This window comes from Exophiala aquamarina (assembly GCF_000709125.1).
Source record: "Exophiala aquamarina CBS 119918 chromosome Unknown aczIA-supercont1.9, whole genome shotgun sequence".
In the NCBI taxonomy this organism is placed as follows: Eukaryota; Fungi; Ascomycota; class Eurotiomycetes; order Chaetothyriales; family Herpotrichiellaceae; genus Exophiala; species Exophiala aquamarina.
The window spans coordinates 1,020,769-1,038,425 of NW_013550579.1; the positions used below are offsets into that span (position 1 = coordinate 1,020,769).

The 17,657-nt window shown below is 50.7% G+C and overlaps 6 protein-coding genes across 6 annotated transcripts; 3 read left to right on the top strand and 3 right to left on the bottom strand.

Moving 5' to 3' along the window:
* Positions 1 to 1,290: 1,290 nt before the first annotated feature.
* A1O9_09336 (uncharacterized protein) lies at positions 1,291 to 2,649 on the bottom strand (the record flags this gene model as incomplete). The annotated part of the gene is made up of 2 exons (XM_013402029.1): positions 1,291 to 2,529; positions 2,578 to 2,649. 2 exons carry the CDS (start codon positions 2,647 to 2,649, stop codon positions 1,291 to 1,293), a joined length of 1,311 nt encoding a protein of 436 aa, XP_013257483.1.
* Positions 2,650 to 3,433: 784 nt separating this feature from the next.
* Positions 3,434 to 5,230, bottom strand: A1O9_09337 (ATP-dependent Clp protease ATP-binding subunit ClpX; the record flags this gene model as incomplete). Its single annotated transcript, XM_013402030.1, has 1 exon — positions 3,434 to 5,230. One exon carries the CDS (start codon positions 5,228 to 5,230, stop codon positions 3,434 to 3,436), a length of 1,797 nt encoding a protein of 598 aa, XP_013257484.1.
* A 742-nt stretch (positions 5,231 to 5,972) lies between these two features.
* A1O9_09338 (uncharacterized protein) lies at positions 5,973 to 6,985 on the top strand (the record flags this gene model as incomplete). The annotated part of the gene is made up of 2 exons (XM_013402031.1): positions 5,973 to 6,546; positions 6,606 to 6,985. 2 exons carry the CDS (start codon positions 5,973 to 5,975, stop codon positions 6,983 to 6,985), a joined length of 954 nt encoding a protein of 317 aa, XP_013257485.1.
* Positions 6,986 to 7,625: 640 nt separating this feature from the next.
* A1O9_09339 (1,4-alpha-glucan-branching enzyme) lies at positions 7,626 to 9,782 on the top strand (the record flags this gene model as incomplete). The annotated part of the gene is made up of 1 exon (XM_013402032.1): positions 7,626 to 9,782. One exon carries the CDS (start codon positions 7,626 to 7,628, stop codon positions 9,780 to 9,782), a length of 2,157 nt encoding a protein of 718 aa, XP_013257486.1.
* A 796-nt stretch (positions 9,783 to 10,578) lies between these two features.
* A1O9_09340 (chromosome transmission fidelity protein 4) lies at positions 10,579 to 11,690 on the bottom strand (the record flags this gene model as incomplete). Its single annotated transcript, XM_013402033.1, has 2 exons — positions 10,579 to 11,306; positions 11,360 to 11,690. 2 exons carry the CDS (start codon positions 11,688 to 11,690, stop codon positions 10,579 to 10,581), a joined length of 1,059 nt encoding a protein of 352 aa, XP_013257487.1.
* A 2,008-nt stretch (positions 11,691 to 13,698) lies between these two features.
* Positions 13,699 to 16,169, top strand: A1O9_09341 (uncharacterized protein; the record flags this gene model as incomplete). Its single annotated transcript, XM_013402034.1, has 3 exons — positions 13,699 to 14,874; positions 14,924 to 15,234; positions 15,290 to 16,169. 3 exons carry the CDS (start codon positions 13,699 to 13,701, stop codon positions 16,167 to 16,169), a joined length of 2,367 nt encoding a protein of 788 aa, XP_013257488.1.
* Between the last annotated feature and the right edge of the window lie 1,488 nt (positions 16,170 to 17,657).

Consider the following 17,657-nt stretch of genomic DNA (forward strand, 5'->3'; position numbering starts at 1 on the left):
AGCGACTCTTCCTCGTGAGCGTAGGAGGTATTGTGAAATTGCACTTTCCAAGACTCTCTGGCCGGTCCAGGAGCTCGGAAAAATGCAGATTGTGCCTCTTGACATCCATTCTCCACTGAGATATTCTTCTGGGGCGGCGTACCGCTTTCCATATGCTGTATTCCAAGCCGCGTATGAGATGCATTGAGTCGGTCCGGAGGCGAGAAAGCGCGTGACTGAAGAGCTTGCCATCAGCATTGAATGCATCACATATGGTCTCTGGGGAAATAAGGAAATTGTGTCCGTTGCAAGCGATGAAGAGCGAGGCCGACATGTTCGATTTCGACGGCGAGTCGCCCCACCATGTTGGGTCGACACCACGATTCCACGTATAGTCGTAAAGAAAATGAGCATCGGTCGCCGTTTCTTTAGGGATGTGCAACTCATCACAGCACCGGCACAGATCCTCGAAACTTGAACTGCGCGTCGGCCTCAAAGATGTACTTCTCTTGTAATCGTCTAAGTCATCGAGGCCCACATACAATGTCTCCAGCCGATAGTTGGTTGATATCACAGCAGCCCTTTGATGTTCACAGTGCAGTTCAGGATTCAAATATGACTCGTCTCTCTCTCGTAACTGGAAGGCACCATTTATGTTCCAACCGTCGTCAGAGTCATCGTCTTCCTCCGCAGACTCATCGTTCCCAAGATCACGATCGCTTCCCTCGGATTCACCACTCTCAGAACCCAGTTGGAAGTCTTCATCCAAGCTTCCATCGTATTGATCATCAGACATCACCACGCTGTAATCGCTGGAGTGAGGGGTTGACATCTAGATTTGACCCTAATTGGAAGGTGTTGAGAAAGGATCGAGCGTCACAAACATCTAGTCAAGGGCTGTACGCCAATCGTGAAACACTGAAGATGCAGCTCCACGGAGACCGATGGGCGACTTACATCAGGGGAGAGAAAGCGGGAGAAGGATTGCTCTGAAGCTTAGAGCTTCATGAATGGAGTTAATGGAATTCTGCACAGCATCTGGCGGCTGTGGCGGGTTGCGCGGGTTGCTAGAGATAGGGAGCAATGGGTAGCTTGGTAGGCGAGCATGCGCCTTGAAATCAATGAGGGGAGTTGGATGAGACGAGGAGGCGCGCTTTTCTCGACTGAATGATCAAATGGGTCGCACCTTCCACTTTTGTGTTTGAGAAGGCGGGGGAAGGAAGTGTTCTTAGGAGGGAAGGAGCAACTCATTAAGAGGCTCGAGGTGGAGAACAGCTGGTGGCAGTGGCATCACACATTCTAGTCATTATTTCATGTCTTTTTCTTGCTGAGATCTGGTGACTTCAAGTGCGTGAGGACTATCAGAGTCACAACCAACATGGTCGTCCCCCCGATGGTGTAAGCTTTTTCACGACCGGCCCACCAGAACAAAGTGCAGAAGATGATGGGTCCAAGAGCCCTTCCCAGTTGTCCCCAGCTCCGAAGTGATCCTAGCACCTCTCCACGATTGCCAGCTTGAGCCTCAAAACTTCCAAGGCTGTTCAGGCCTGTGACAACGGTGGCTGATGTCACGGCAAGTAGTGCACCAGCGCCGTACAATCCAGTATTAGTCTGAACTTGAGCAAGTATAAAGAATGCCAATGTGCATGATACCACTCCGACCTTCACCACAGTTGCTGGAGGAAGTCGTCGGACGACAGATCCTTGCAGCAGAGATGCTATCAATCCCACAAAGCCAAGCAGTCTTCCGTTCAGTTTTGACGGCGAAGGGTGATCTGGAAACAATACCGACGTGATCAAGAATGGTAAGGAGAATTCCATCCCCGAAAATGGCAAGAGGAATAAGAAATGGATAGCATTCAGAACGATGGGGTTGTTTGTGTGTTTGAATGCTGCCGAGCCGGACTTATTCATCTTCGAACCCGTTTCCTTACTTTCGTTGGGCCTCGTTTCGGGCAATCGAGCGTAGAGGTACAACGTCTCCCCAAGAATCAAGAACAGCGAGAACCCTGCCGCAGTGGCGAATGGATTGGCCGAAAATGTGCTGATGTTTGACAACGCCGCACCCAATGCCGGGCCAAATGTGAAGGCAATACTAAAACACGCTCCCACAAGAGCCATTGTCGAGCCTCGTTGTTCTTCCGTGCTGACATCGGTTGCAATCGCCGTGGCAAGCTGAACATTTCCCTCGCTTAGACCTCCGACAATCCTGCTCAACAGAAAAGTGCGGAAGTCTACTGCAACGGTCCACAAGGCCACACTTGCAATATTCCCACACATGCTCCACAATAAAGCTGTTCGTCTGCCATATTTGTCTGAAGCGCGGCCAATGATAGGGCTAGCAATTGCCTGCAGAAAGGAAAAAAGAGAGCCCAGCGCTCCTCCCAGAAGAACTATATCATATTTTGCATTTATGGGCACCGCAAAGGATTGTTTATATGCATTCATGTAATGCAGGATGCGGTTGAGAACAGAGGAGGGGTGGGTCTCCAGACCTCGATAGAAGGTGAGAAGAGAAGGGAAAAGTGGGAGGATGAAGGTAAAGGAGATCTGGCCTTGTCAGTGACTGCACTTGGGTCAGCTCAGTTTTGTACTGACCAAATCTAAGAGTAGAGAGATGAACAAGACACGCAATATCTTCTTGCGCTGCTGAGGAGTGACGGAATCCATGGTGTAGAGTCCAAGGAAAGATATCCAGCAGGTGCAGTGTCTGAAGTATAGATCCCGCAGTGGGAGACGTGTCCCGAACAATTAGTTGCTTCTCTCTTCGTCGACAGCAGCGAGCCAGCGCGCCGTCCAATGCGAGAGGATGAAAGTGATATTACGGGCCAGCTGAAAAAGGGCACAGCGGAACGCAGGAACAGAAGAAGAAAATAATAATACTCGTAGAACAACTCCTGCTAGCAGCAGGTCGCAGTCGGGATCATCTGTCGAGGAATGCTTCCTGATCTGGCGGCTCCAGGCGCCCTATCGGCCACCCAATGACGAGTGCTGTCCGAGTCGAGTGAGCAGATTGGTGGAGCTCCCTGTTGTTCTCCCAACCGCACGCCCCTCCGGCCCCTTTTCGACGTCAGCCTGACTCTTTGCTTGGGACTTAGTCTAGAGTCGGACTACGAGTGCGAGTACGCAAGTCGCGGGTTCGGTTCGCATTGTTTTCTGCTTGGGGGATAATATGCCTGCGCGTCCTTATTTGCTTATGTGTGTATTCCGTACACGCTACTGTATACCCCGTACACTCAAGATGCTAACATGTGACTTGCAATGCATCTCGAGAATATGATGTAGCTGGCCCGTCGTCCTGATCGCTGATAATCGATTTGGGAAAAGGAAACCAGTGTTAGGCTATACTGATAAGCCTCAATCAATCGCATTCTCATCGTTATAATCATTCGCATTCAAACCATTTCCCCGAGCCAAATCTGTTTGATCCCCCGGTCCCATCGCAACATGCAGCTCATCCACCACTACCAGCAGCGACGGTAGTTTTAGTCCTCCAATCTTCAAAACTCCCCGAGATGGAGGAACCATGCTGTCCGCCCTGCTCCGCCTCTTTCTTCTTCTGTTTATCCTCCCAGTCTCCCTCTTCCTGCGCAATCAAGGCGTGGAATTTCCCTCCTTGACCTCTTCCAAAATAGATCGCGCCTTCCTCTCGCTTGGCGACTTTCTCCGTCACCAGCACGTACTTGACGCTGCTGCCCGGGGCTTCGAACATGGCGTCTCCCAAGATAGTCTCCATTTCGGTGCGGAGCGCGCGCGCGCCGGTCCCCATTGTTAGCGCGTTGGTAGCGATCACGTGGAATGCGGGCGTGGTGAAGCGAAGCTCGATCCCGGAGAGGGAGAACAACGTCACGTACTGTGCGACCAGCGAGTTGCGCGGTTCGGTTAGGATGCGGAGGAGGAGAGGGTGCGTGAGCGCTGCGAGGGCTGTTGTTGTCGGGATGCGCCCGATTAGCTCGGGGATGAAGCCGTAGGACTGGAGGTCGGATGGAGTCACCAGGTCCAAGGGATTGAAGTAATTCGGCTCAGCGGCTGAGCCGTCTGCGGCATTCTGTTCGGGGGCGTGCGTGGGCGTGAAGAATGGTAGGTGCTTTTTGTAGAGCGCTTCTTCCTGTGAGCCGGGGAGTATGGGGACAGGGGTGTTCGTTGTCGATTTGGAATCGCGGCCGTAGAATTGCTGGTTGGAGCTCGACCTGACAGTCGCGCCAAAACCGATGCTGCCCTTGGTAAGCCGGTCCATGACGTGTTTCTGGAGCCCAACAAAGGCACCGCTGCAGATGAACAGGATGTTGTCGGTGCGTACATTATACACTTCCCCTTTGACTGGTGCTGCAGGAGCGCCCGAAGACCCGGACGAGAAGTTTGCGCCTAGTGGACTGTTACTCGGGTACGTGGGCGATTGACCGCCTGCTCGAGGAGCGTTCCTCTCGGGTTTGGCTTGGATCTGGATTGTGGTGCCCTCGATGATTTTCAGAAGTGCTTGCTGTACACCTTCACCAGAAACATCCTTACCATGGCTCACTTTAGCTGTGGCAATTTTATCAATCTCGTCGAGACAAATGATCCCTCTTTCGGCGCGTTCCACATCGTAGTTGGCGGCGGCGAGGAGGCGATGGACGCAGACTTCGGCGTCCTCGCCGATGTAGCCTGCTTGTGTGAAGGGTGTACAGTCCGACATTGAGAAGGGGACTGACAAAACCCGAGCGAGCGTTTTGGCCATCAATGTCTTGCCTACCCCACTAGGGCCTAGTAACAAGATATTGGATTTCTCCAGCGTCAGAGGAGTGGTATCTACAAGCAGTGTCTTGCGAGGATCCATATTTGATGTTGGAGGACCTCCCATCCGAATGGTAGGTTGTTGGCCCGGGAATTCATCCTCGACAGGATGCCGCTCCCGACGCTCCCTTTGTGCCAGCAGATCTGCTTCTTCCTCCTCCCTCCTTTGTAGCTCTTGTACTCGCTGGTAGTGGTTGAAGACAGCCACGCTCAGCACCTTCTTTGCTCTTTCTTGACCGACCACGAATTGATCGAGATGCTGTTTGAGCATTTTGGGAGTCAGACGTGGTGTTCCAAATATATGGTTGCCACCCAGCGGGCCCGACGTAGGTAGGCCCGGCTCATAGCTACCGGTGAATGGCTGGCTGGTGAAATCAGAGCGGTGGAATTGAGATGAGGAGGGCCTTGGACTGGAGGTAGACAAGGGTCGTTTGCTCATGGCGATGTAGGAAGCTCGCAATCGGCGGGGAACAGTCATTGTGGAGCTGGCAAGTCTGCCATCAAGGGCAGGACAGAGGTAAGAAGGGAGGCAGTTGATGGCCGCCATTGCTGTAACCCTCTTGCAATGGAAGTCTCCTAGGGAGATGGAGAGGATGGAAGAAGAGTCACTTCGCTTCACGTGAAATGACTGGGATAGCGTGGGATCGGTATCAGTCAGTCAAACTGGAAGTGCGGAGCTCAGACCGCAGTGCTACCGAGAGCTCACACCTTCTCCGGATCTGGTTATCGATAAGGCACCTCCGCCTTTACAAACTCCCACTGTCCGGCTCAGTCACGTGTGACGAAAGTCAATCGAATCCTCGCGCTCGCGCACCATTTTGCTATCTCAAGCTCAGACCTCCATTTTCCCCCTATTTATTATTTTGGGGTCTTGACATTGATGTGACACTTCATATAAGAAGATCTAACTTCTATTTGGGCTGGAATAGCAGACTAGGAAGACCAGATGCGTAACGCCAGACACGCCGTACAGGCAGCAAGGCTAAGCTCGTATTCTTCTCCGTTACTCGCGCCCTTTTGCCATCCTATCATCAGGAACTCCGGCCTTGGAAGGACTGATGCTCATCGAGCCTGATCTGAAGGAATGGCCCAAAGATCACTCGACTCCTTCTCTTGGACATTGGTTGTACTTGACATTCCTACCAATCAAGAATTCAGCCCTTTCGACTACCAGCTACGCGAGCAAACTAGACTGACCATAAAATCGATAGCTTCAATACATGCCCAAATTCAAGTTGATTGGCAGAAGACTTTCTGCAATCGTCAAGCCGAGGTTGGAACAAGGCTCAACTGTAGTCATCATTCCAGCCAAAGCTCCTACAGAGTCCTCCTTTATCAATGCAGTATCATCACAACCACCAAACGCAGATCTTTGCTATACCGCACATTTTAATGCTCTAGAGCCATCTCAACAACCTTTATATACGGTTGAACGGCTTTCAATACCAGTCAGCCGAGAATTTGTTCGAGGATTTTTGCATCTCCCACCTAGCTACTCTGCACAAAACGCTGAAAGAGTGGCAGCAGCAGCAATTCTCTGCTCTGGCGCTGGTGGTGGAGTAGCAGGACCATGCGGCTCCTACATTACAATTGGCGACAAACTCGCCACTCTTAATCATGGTGTCCCAGTCCTCAGAGTGGACTACAGATATCCCGCAGACACGAAGCCATGCTCTGAAGACGTGGTTGCGGCAATGGACTACCTAGAGAATACATATTCGATCAGCAAGTTTGTCCTAGTTGGGTGGTCTTTTGGAGGAGCACCAGTCTTCACAGTGGCAGCGAATGAGAAAGGTAAAGTAGAGAGCGCTTTGACCAAACATCACGATGTGCGATATACTGACGACCCCAAGAACGGGTTATTGCATGCGCTACTATTGCTAGTCAGACAAGAGCTGCAGGGGGGATTCGACAACTATCGCCTCGTCCGGTACTTCTCTTACATGGGACAGACGATACAACGCTCAGTCCACAATGTTCCCGAAGCTTGTACAATGCATATGGTGCCCAGGGAGACCGGACGTTGAAGTTGTTTCCAGGAGATGATCATTCATTGAGAGCAAGTTCTCATGAAGCTGAGGCACTGCTTTGTAGATTCATCGCCAGATGCATTGGAATTGAAGTTGATGAGGAGCAACGGCAGCTGCTCGACAAGAGCTTGATCGACGACGAGGAAAAAGTCGGATTAATGAAGAAGGGAGGAGATCTTGACGGGCAGGAATGTGTGTTTTGAGTTATAGTGCTCCGTACTACGTACTCCGTGCTTTGTGTAATCCCAGAAACCTACCATTGGGAGCGACGGTGCTCGGTTGAGTCTTCCTTGTCAAGCACATGCTTTGCACCAGAGGCCCTTCAGGTATGGCGATCCTGCAGAATGGTTGGGACTAAGTCGACGCTAAGGAGCCCCTAAGCGGGACTGGCCAGTGACAGGCTCCCAATGCCATCAAATGCAGCGAGAATGGAGATTAAACGGCCCGCCGGAAAAACCATCGGCAAGGCTAACTGGATGGTCCAGGAGGAAGGAGCGAGGGTCGAGGGGTCGACTTCTTGTTGGAGCTTCCCCACGTCCCAATCGACGTCACTGGAAACGTATGGTACGAGTAAATTGTTGGTGCTCATTTCGCCGCAAGTCGTGGGCTTGACCTGACATGTAAACACCTCACTTCAACTCAGCTTCTCTCGCACTGGCAGCATTCATTTAAATTTCTGAAGCTAGGACCCCTCAGAATACGAAAAGAACACATTCCACTGTCTATATATCCTCCCTGCTATACTTGTATTCTCTAATAGCGGTTCACATACTCAGTGCTCTGTCTTGAATTCTCCCGCAGCATCTACCAAACTTACGCAAGGGTGGTGCTTTTCTGCATCAAATGGCCTTGAATCAAGCCTCTGCGAATTCGCTGGCAGCAGCTCCTGCTGGTCAGGATTCTGCCCCTGATGGCACAGGTCAGACACCCAAGCGTCGAACTCAGAGCATTACTGACAAGAACACAGGCGTGATCCAGCTGGACCCCTGGCTTGACCCCTTCCGAGACTCCCTAAAATCACGATTTGCAAAGGCCCAGAAATGGATCAAGACAATTGAAGAAACAGAGGGTGGACTGGAGAAGTTCAGCCGAGGGTATGAGACATTCGGGTTTACCTTTGGCTCTGACGGCTCCATAACTTACCGTGAATGGGCTCCCAATGCAGAACAGGCATTTCTCATTGGAGACTTCAATAACTGGAATCGAGATGCTACCCCTCTGAAGAAGAACCACTTTGGCGTCTGGGAAATTACTCTCCCTGCAAGAGATGGTGTTGCTCCCATCTCTCACAACAGCAAGATCAAAGTTTCCTTTATCATTCCAGGAGGTGAACGGATAGAGAGACTACCAGCGTGGATCACAAGAGTTACCCAGGACCTGAATGTGTCTCCTGTCTACGACGCCGTCCTATGGAACCCCCCTCACCATGAACGCTATCAGTTCAAGAACCCTCGCCCTCCATATCCCAAAAGTGCTCGTATCTATGAAGCACATGTTGGTATTTCTTCCCCAGAGCTCAAGGTGGCAACCTACAAAGAGTTCACCAAAAACATGCTTCCGAGAATCCAATACCTCGGATACAATGTCATTCAGCTGATGGCCATAATGGAACATGCCTACTACGCGAGCTTTGGCTATCAGGTCAATTCCTTCTTTGCAGCCAGTTCTCGCTATGGCACGCCAGACGACTTGAAAGAGTTGATCGACGCGGCACATGGCATGGGTATCACCGTGCTACTCGACGTTGTTCATTCACATGCTAGCAAAAACACTCTGGATGGTCTGAATATGTTTGATGGAAGTGACCATCTCTACTTCCATGAGGGAGCTAAAGGTCGACACGAGTTGTGGGATTCACGACTTTTCAACTATGGCCACCATGAAGTACTGCGCTTTCTGCTATCCAATCTTCGCTTCTGGATGGAAGAATACCAGTTTGACGGCTTTCGATTTGACGGTGTCACCTCGATGCTATATACACATCACGGAATTGGCACGGGCTTTTCAGGAGGCTACCACGAGTACTTTGGACCCTCGGTTGATGAGGATGGCATCGTCTACCTCATGCTCGCAAATGAGATGCTACACAATCTCTATCCCAACGCCATCACAATTGCAGAAGATGTATCAGGCATGCCCGCACTCTGTCTCAAACTCTCACTGGGTGGTGTGGGTTTCGACTATCGTCTGGCCATGGCCGTGCCGGACATGTACATCAAGATGCTGAAAGAGAAGTCAGATGACGAGTGGGACATTGGAAATATTGCATTTACTCTCACAAACCGAAGACATGGAGAGAAGACCATTGCATACGCCGAATCCCACGACCAGGCCCTTGTGGGTGACAAGTCGCTAATGATGTGGCTCGCTGACGCCGAGATGTACACTCACATGTCAACACTTACCGAATTCACTCCTACCATTGAGCGCGCCCTCTCCCTGCACAAACTGATTCGTCTCGTCACTCACAGCCTCGGCGGTGAAGGCTACCTGAATTTTGAAGGTAATGAATTTGGTCACCCAGAATGGCTCGATTTCCCTCGCGCTGGCAATGACAACTCCTTTTGGTATGCGAGAAGACAATTCAATCTGACGGAAGACGGCCTCCTACGATACAAGTTCCTCAACGATTTTGACCGAGCCATGAACTGGACCGAAGAGAAATACGGCTGGTTGCACTCCCCACAAGCTTACATCTCGTTGAAGAACGAGACGGACAAGGTGCTCGTCTTCGAGCGTGCAGGGCTCCTTTGGATCTTCAACTTCCATCCCACGAAGTCCTATACCGACTATCGAGTCGGTGTTGAGCAGGGTGGCGTCTACCGCATTGTCCTCGACACCGACAGCCCCGAGTTCGGCGGGCTCAGCAGAAATGCAAAGGACACCCGCTTCTTCACTAACGATCTCCCTTGGAACGGTCGTAAGAATTTCACGCAGGTTTATATCCCTACCAGGACCGCTTTGGTAAGTCTACACATAATCTTGTTGGTGTGCTATTGAGTTCCCGTCCTAATGAATTCTACAGGTCCTGGCTCTAGAAGATACCCTATGAGCGTCGCCCCGTCTTCCAAAAGAGCACTCCACTTGGTGCCGGGCACGCAGTGACAGTGATATGGAAAGTTAATGCTTGAGGTTAGGAAATCAAGGATTGTCGGAATAGTCAGGTAGTTAAGCAAGCCAAAAACAACATCCACCCAACACGTCGGCGTTCAAAAGATTAGCGATATAGTTGTCATGAAATAGTCAGGGTCTCAGGATTTCCAAGATCCAGAAAAGCGGGTAAAATATAATAATCGAACCATCACGACTCCAAAGGTTATACATTGGAACAAATTCTATGTCACTGCTGAAAGATTCGGGCCAGATCTTCGACTGCTACAAGTTTTCAAATTAGGAATTGGAGATTTCACAATTGAAACTTTGATTGTTGATTGTTGATTCTTCCGATTTTGATGATACAGAGAGATCTGGATATGGCTACCCTACTTGTAGTAACGTGCAAGGATATAGAGCAGCCTTAGAGCAGCCTTAGAGCAGTGCCTTGTTTTTGGCCATGTTTTCATTTCAAATCATCCCTTGGGAGTGGAGGGTATCGCCATTAAGTAAAGTAGTAATAGTAAACTGTAAATAGGAAGGTAGGCGACGTCGAGTAGTGTAGCAATATAATGTAACATAAGTTCCGTGTCAATAGGGTCGGTTCGTGTGCCCTGTATCTAGGTCGATGACCTCTGATTATCACTCCTGAACGGCGAGAGATCAGGGTTGGGATGACGGTCGGCCCAGGCCTCTTGGTTGGTCACTCACCGCCGCGGGAAAACCGTCGTTGGATGTTCCACTCATCTCGGCACACGCGCATAGCCAGCCCTGGGATGAGTTCTTGTTCCTTGTCCCCTCCTCGGCCCCATTTGGCCTTCCCCAGTAGCCAGTCAGTCAATGTGACGACTTTGTTGGTCTTGTCAAAGCCATTGTTCTCGTCGGCGTGCTCGATTGTATGGCTCGCGATGCGGCCCTTGGAATCGAAAGTGAAGATGAAGAGGCCACTAAATCCGTCTTCCTTGTTCAAGTTGAAGATTGGCTTCTCGCCGCCCAGCAGCTTTGAAATCCCGCCATTGATGCCTCCGCTCGAGGGAGTCTTAGATCGCGCAGCGGTGGATGCCGAGGCTGCCGTTGATGGGTGTCCGTTTCCATTTTGCTTAGGTTCAGTCTTCCACCGCACTACTAATTTTTCTTCGCTGAGATCAGAGGCGGGTTCGCCATTCTCATCTACCGGTATCGCATAGGCGAATCCAGTCCGAACAATTTTCTCAGAGACGATGTTGAGTTTGACATTGCCGACAATGGGGACACAGCCCCAAGCGACAGGGGCAGTCCACAATGCTGCACGGTATGCGACTCGGCCTTTCACCGCAGGCAAGTGTGGGTGGGTTGATGGGAAAAGATGCAGTGAAATATTAGGCGAGAGAATGTCGGGTGGGAGAGGGGTGCTCAGGATATTCGGCAGAAGAGGCGATAGGGTGCGTAAAGCTGCAGATTGTCAGTACGCCAATAGCTCCAGATCTCTCTCTTTGGGAACCAACTCTTTCCTAACTTAACTAGACGTTCATCCGGAGGCTTGTGATCCCGCACGCCACCCGGGCGCGAGGTATTTGCCCCCAACAGCTCATCCTCGGGGCCGGATCGTGGGGAGGAAGAAGTAAACCAGACATCGGAAATAGGCTCAGGGCGGACCTGTGCGAGATGTCTCCTGGATAGGACTTGGCGTGGTGATACGCTGCCAGCAGTGGTAGACTTGCACCTCTGGGAGAGACCAGCAGTCGCGGTTCGGACTGGTGGAGAAATGAAGCGAGTAGCTGAAGCAGAGGAACAAGTGGCGACCGCAGACAGCTTCCTCATTGGCCTGGAGGTCATCTGGGAGGCAGAAGCATTATTGAAGAGAAGATACGCAGCAGTAGCGAATACTGAATTGGAAGTATTGCATCTGGTGGGTGAGGCGAGGTCGTAGTTGGTGGTGAGGGAATTCGAGAAAGGAAATTCCACGGTTGAAGTTCAAGTTGGGGAAGATGATGTCAGCCATGGCCGACTCCCATTGGAGCGGACCCCAGCCAACAAAGGGTACCCCGTATGCCAGTTGCTCCTTCCATTTCTCCTATTTCTTACATCTACATTATTCCGTACCTTCCACCGCCGTCTACCATCAGCTACCGATCCCGCCAAGTACATAGATGCCCATTTTCACCAGGGACAATTCTCGCTAATTGAACATGAATGAATCATGCCGGGGGCCTCAAGGTCAGGTAATTGCTTCCACAATGCAAAGCTCAGTTTCTTCTACCCGCGTCATGACCTGATGCTCAGCGCACCAAGTGGGAAGTCGAAAAATATGCCCTGACCCACCCCTGTCTACATCGACCCAGCCGTCGCAAAGGTGAGATGACTCTCTATTCCAACATCTATTATTTTGGAGCAGGTGGGGCTTTTGAGGCCAGTGACCACAGTCAATCCATTGTGACAGCGCGCATGACTGCAGCCTTGAATCTCGCTTTCTACCACATTCCTTGAATCAGTCCCAGTCTCCACCGGGTAACAATCGCAGCCTTGTGCTCTACCTGGCACGCAGAAAGAACTGCCTCGGCTTCTGTTTTTATTCAGTGCGCGAGAAGCCATGATCCGTACCAAGAGTCTACCGGCCATAAGCCTCCGAGTCTTCGCGTGCCATATCATCTTCGCAGATAAGGAGTATTGGAATAGACCTCGGGGTCAATCCGGGAGTTTCTATGGGAGAAGTTTCTATATGGATATTTTCTCTTCGTCCTTCCCCATTTGGCGAATTATCCTCGGACAGATGATCCTACACGAGGGAGCAAGGATTTAGATTTCGCTACGCCATCTCTGCATTTCGGATAACTGCTTAAACTTATTTTCCGGTCTCACGAAAGCGAGTGAAACCAAAGTCTGTTCACCCACTGGACCACGTGGCTGGTCACAGCGCAGGGGCACCACATCGTCGTCAATATTTCCCATCACCAAACCAGTCTTGTCCTTCTTAGCCCGGTCGCTTGGCGCTTTGAGTCGAGATATCTGTGGCCCTCAAATTACCAATTCATATCCTGCCTCGTGCAGATCACAGTCATAACCATTTGTCCTTATCAAGGTTGCCTACATACCTGGACCCAACAGAACAGCGATCGTCGCTCGTTGCCAAGAGGGCCCAGTACCACTAGTTGGTCTCTTGAATAGGCCTAGTGGTTATCTACATTTCAACGACCCATCTCTTATCTATACCCATCGGCTTGTTTTCTAAGCAGCTTCCTCTTCTAAGTAAGGCAGATTCAACATGTGTGCCAATGCAGACATCCAATCGCGGACATGAGCGCGTCTCAGGTCACATCATTGAGACCAGGGCTTGGTATCTCTCCACACTCTCCACATTCTCGCGAATGCCCAGCCTCGCCTAGCCCTCTAATGCTCTCGAAGGATAATAGTCTTTGAGATAGCAACCCTCTGACCATTGGAGAAAAAAAATCATTTCGGTGTTGGTAGAAGGTAAAGTATGATGAAAAGAGCTTGGCCAACACTGTACGACATTGTTACGCCGCTTGTGTTCCGTTTAACAGCCTTTTTCTAGGAATGCTATTGGTAAAATGGAACCCCCGGAACGTTATCTTTACACATTGTTCAATCCTCCATTGACCAGTGATCATTGCATCTCATTCCTTGGCATTTGGACCATCCGTGATAGTATTCCGTACAATGGCCCGATGTGCAGGCTTACCTAGGTGTTCGCAAATGCCAGTATTTGGTCTTTCTCAAGTGTGAAGCGAAGCAAATGAGAACACATTGAGAAGGCCGGAAAACTATAAGAAGGTGCTTTGACATCCATCAAGCGAACACCTCGAGCCCCAGACAAATTCCAACCATGCATCGACAGCTGGTTGCTTTGGTATGCGCCGCCACTCTGGCAGCAGGTTCTGCGCTGCCCGCCTTGGGTTATGAACGAAAGCTTCTTCTCGATGCCTTGAGCAAGCGACAAGCTGCCGGTGCCAGCTGCAATACCGGCGATGCGCCGGTGACACAGGCACCCAAGGCCAATGTCTGGGCCGGAATAAGTGCTCAGGATAATTATGATGTTTGGACACTCTTGCATGATCCAGCAAATGGTCTGAATCTGACAGTACCTGAAAATGCAACTGTGACGGACAATTACGTCTTCTGGATTGACACCCTCCACACAAATAAGTCAGATGTGCTTCCATATCTGGATGGAGATGGCCCAGCGCCTCCCAAGTATGCCAGAGCCATTATCTTTGAAGGCGGAAAGGCCGAGCCCGACTCGCAAGAGTACTTCATTGGGCCGCTTCCAGTATCAGCGGAAACCACAGTGCAGAAACTGGATTATATTTACAACGGTGGTCGAGGTGGCTCTGTGCCATTTAATGCCCGCTACGCAGATGCTATTAAGGCGGCTCCCATCAACCCGTTGATTGCATCTGCCATGGGGAATATCTCTGATATCACCGCCGCCTTGTTCAACGGAACAGTTTTCTATGGAGCATCAGACAATCGGACGACACTGTCAACAACTGCAGGCACGCCTCTTTCGTTCGATGGTAGCCAAGGGTTTCGAAACATCATGTTTAGAATACCAGGGCGTGGGACATATTTGACACCAATCGACTTTTACCTACTTATCGACTGCCCTGGAACCGATCCATCCCACTACTCTGTGAAAGGATACGTCACAAATGAGAAGTTCTTTCCCGACGAGGCATCCTTGCGGGCGGCATTCGATGCTGGAGAGCTGGCTCAGGAATATGTACAGACAACAGACCAGAGCTGGACAGACGTCGACTATAAGCCTGAGCTAGGTGTAAGGGCCCTCGAAGATCGCTTCGCTCCTACAAGTCTCGAGCTCGGCGGAAAACGTTATCAAGTTGATCCCGAGGCTCAGTACGTGGAGTACATGGGATTCTCATTCTACATTGCGTTTTCAAGAACATTGGGGGTCATGTTCTATGACATCAAGTACAAGGGCGACAGGATCATGTACGAGCTCTCCCTCCAGGAAGCCCTCGCCCAATACGCTGGCAATCAGGTAAGTTATGCTCAATGACTCATTAGTTCATTTCTGATAAAACCATCAGCCGAAAGCGGCCAATACCGTGTACCATGATACATACTACAGTCTAGGGACTGACCTGGCTACTCTTATCGAGGGCTACGATTGTCCATTTGGCGCAACGCTCTGGAATGTAACGTATCATGAGGGAAACCATACAGTCACCAACCAAGACGCCATTTGCATTTTCGAACAAGATATGGGCTTCCCCCTATCAAGACATAGATATGGTTCTGGCGCCGGGGATTATCCCTTTAGCCAGCTCGGTGTTACAAAGGGCGCCGCTTTGGTCATTCGAACTATTGCAACAGTTGGCAATTACGATTACATGTTCAGGTACGTGGTTGACTTTCATCAAGAAATGCCGAGTTTGGTTTGCTGACATTTGCAGTTACCTATTCCATCAAGATGGATCGGTAGAAGTGGAAGTGCGTGCAAGTGGATTTCTACAGTCCAGCTTTTACTATCCTGATCAAGCCAAGTACGGGCCACGGATAGCACCTGCCACCCAGGGTAGCCTTCACGACCATATCTTGACCTACAAAGCCGACTTCGACATCGTGGGAAGCTCGAATTCATTCGAAGTCAGCGAGCTGGTCGTCGTGAATCAGAGCCAAGCCTGGTTCCCCGAGCTCGGTGAATTCGAACAGATGGAGCTGAACATCAGCTATCTGGAAAAGGAGGCTGCATTCAACTGGGCGCCCAACAACGAAGCCATGTTCTGCGTGGTCAACAAGAACGAGACCAACGCCTGGGGTGAAAAGCGCGGCTACCGACTCGTCCCTGGACGGTCCAACCTCCACCTGACGGTGCAAAACTCACCGTTCTCGCTGAAGAACAGCGAAATGGCCAAGACGCACCTGGCGGTCACCAAACAGCACGACACCGAGCCGTACGCCAACTCGGTGCACAACATCAACCTGCCGTCCGCGCCGCAACAGGATTTCTCCAAATTCTTCGATGACGAGGACATCGACGACGAAGACCTGGTCGTCTGGTTCAACCTGGGCATGCATCATTTCGTGCGCGCCGAGGATATCCCCGTCACGCTGTACACGGAGGCGGCGTCGAATATCGTGTTTGCGCCGCAGAACTTCAACGACCGAGCACAGGATGGTGATTTGTTGAATCGCAGGTGGATCAAGCACAATGCGACTTCGGATGAGATTACTTTTGACAGCTACGGTGTTGAGTTGCCCAGTTGTCCGATTACGATATCGGAGCCAGTTTACGGTATCTCGCCTACTGTGGAGCTGTACCAAGAAGAGTAATTAGTCAGCTACAAGGTTGCAGTTGGCCATCCACTGGCTTCGCTGGTGTATGGTTTGTCTGGGCGATCGGAAGGGAGAACATAATGCCCCTCGTGAAGCCGGGATGGTAAAATGAAGTGATGTGATGTCACCAGTGTGCATACAGGATCTTGAGGCATCATATAGCAGTGAAACCCAGAGTGGTCACCAGTATATATAGACGAAATACAAACGTACCTGGCGACTTGGCACAAATAACGAAGACCCTTTTGCTTGAGCTGGCGGATCGCACGTGATGAAAATCCGGTGAAGCACAACGATGTCCCTGAACACCTCAGCCTCGTGGCATCGGCACCGCTCAAAAAATCGAAAGGTCCCCGAGGTGAAGCATTGTGTCTTGAACCGATTGATGAGGAGGAGAGCCCCAAAAGACCAGCGGTCCCGGAATGTATGACAGATGCGAAGTTTTTGATGGAAGCAGCGGCAACGCGCGTATCTCTGTGTAAAAGGCCTTTGTCCAACTCGCATTTCGTTGGTATTGTGGCTTCCTTTGAGAACAAATTGCCTTGCAGGTGTCGTCGTTTGAATATCTGCTACAAAGTATAGGTATGGAGTAGATTGTCGCTTTGTTGGTGGCCTTGAAGGTGTCATACTGAGAGGAAGGGTGATGATTTCAAGTTATCGAGCTGTTGGGGATTTACCAATCAGCCGTATGGTTGTGCTTTATTTAATGGGATAATTTCTCACCGTGAACTCTCAACAGTTGTGCTCAGAGTCGTTTCTTGGACCCTGCACCTTCATTTTCCGCTATGTAGTTGTGCCTGGTGGAGTAATGGGTGTCAGTCGAGATCAAGGCGACTCAGGGGTCGGAGCTACCGGAGTTGGGCATCTTCCGGACAGCGGGCAAAGTGGTTCAAGGGAAATCGTGGTGTGCAATGGCTCAATGGTAGGCATCAATCAGTGGTGATTGTTGGAGGTACTGTTCCAGTAGTCTCAGTAGCTGATCGCTAACGATAAGCCCGCGTCAAAGGATTTTGCGGCCAGTTGTACAAGGTAGACATGAGAGAACAGCTGACGAGGAAGCAACGGCCATACCCGGTTTTGCGAGATAGTAACCTTGCGGGTTAAGAGTTTGACTGGAGTAGATGGCATGGCCCTGGGACTGTGCTCCAATGTTGCTGCACAGAAGTGGTTGGAGGACCAGGCGTAAGAGAGCCAAGGCAATTTCCATGTCAGAACGCCCTCATCGTATTATTCAATAGATGCTCTTGCTCATCAATGTGTTGTGTAAATGCGCGATTTCACACCAAATATCTATGTGGTATTGTTGGGCGCGGCCGCGATTTCCCTCACGGAGGGGCTTGCTGAGTCAAAGACACGTATGCGTGTTAAGGAATGGTGCCAACTGACGAGCTTGTCAGGCAGCTTCTGGCATCGATGAGACCCTGCCCCTTGCCAACAAGCGACGGTAGTTTCACAAGGGATTGATTTATCCCTAGGGACGGATTA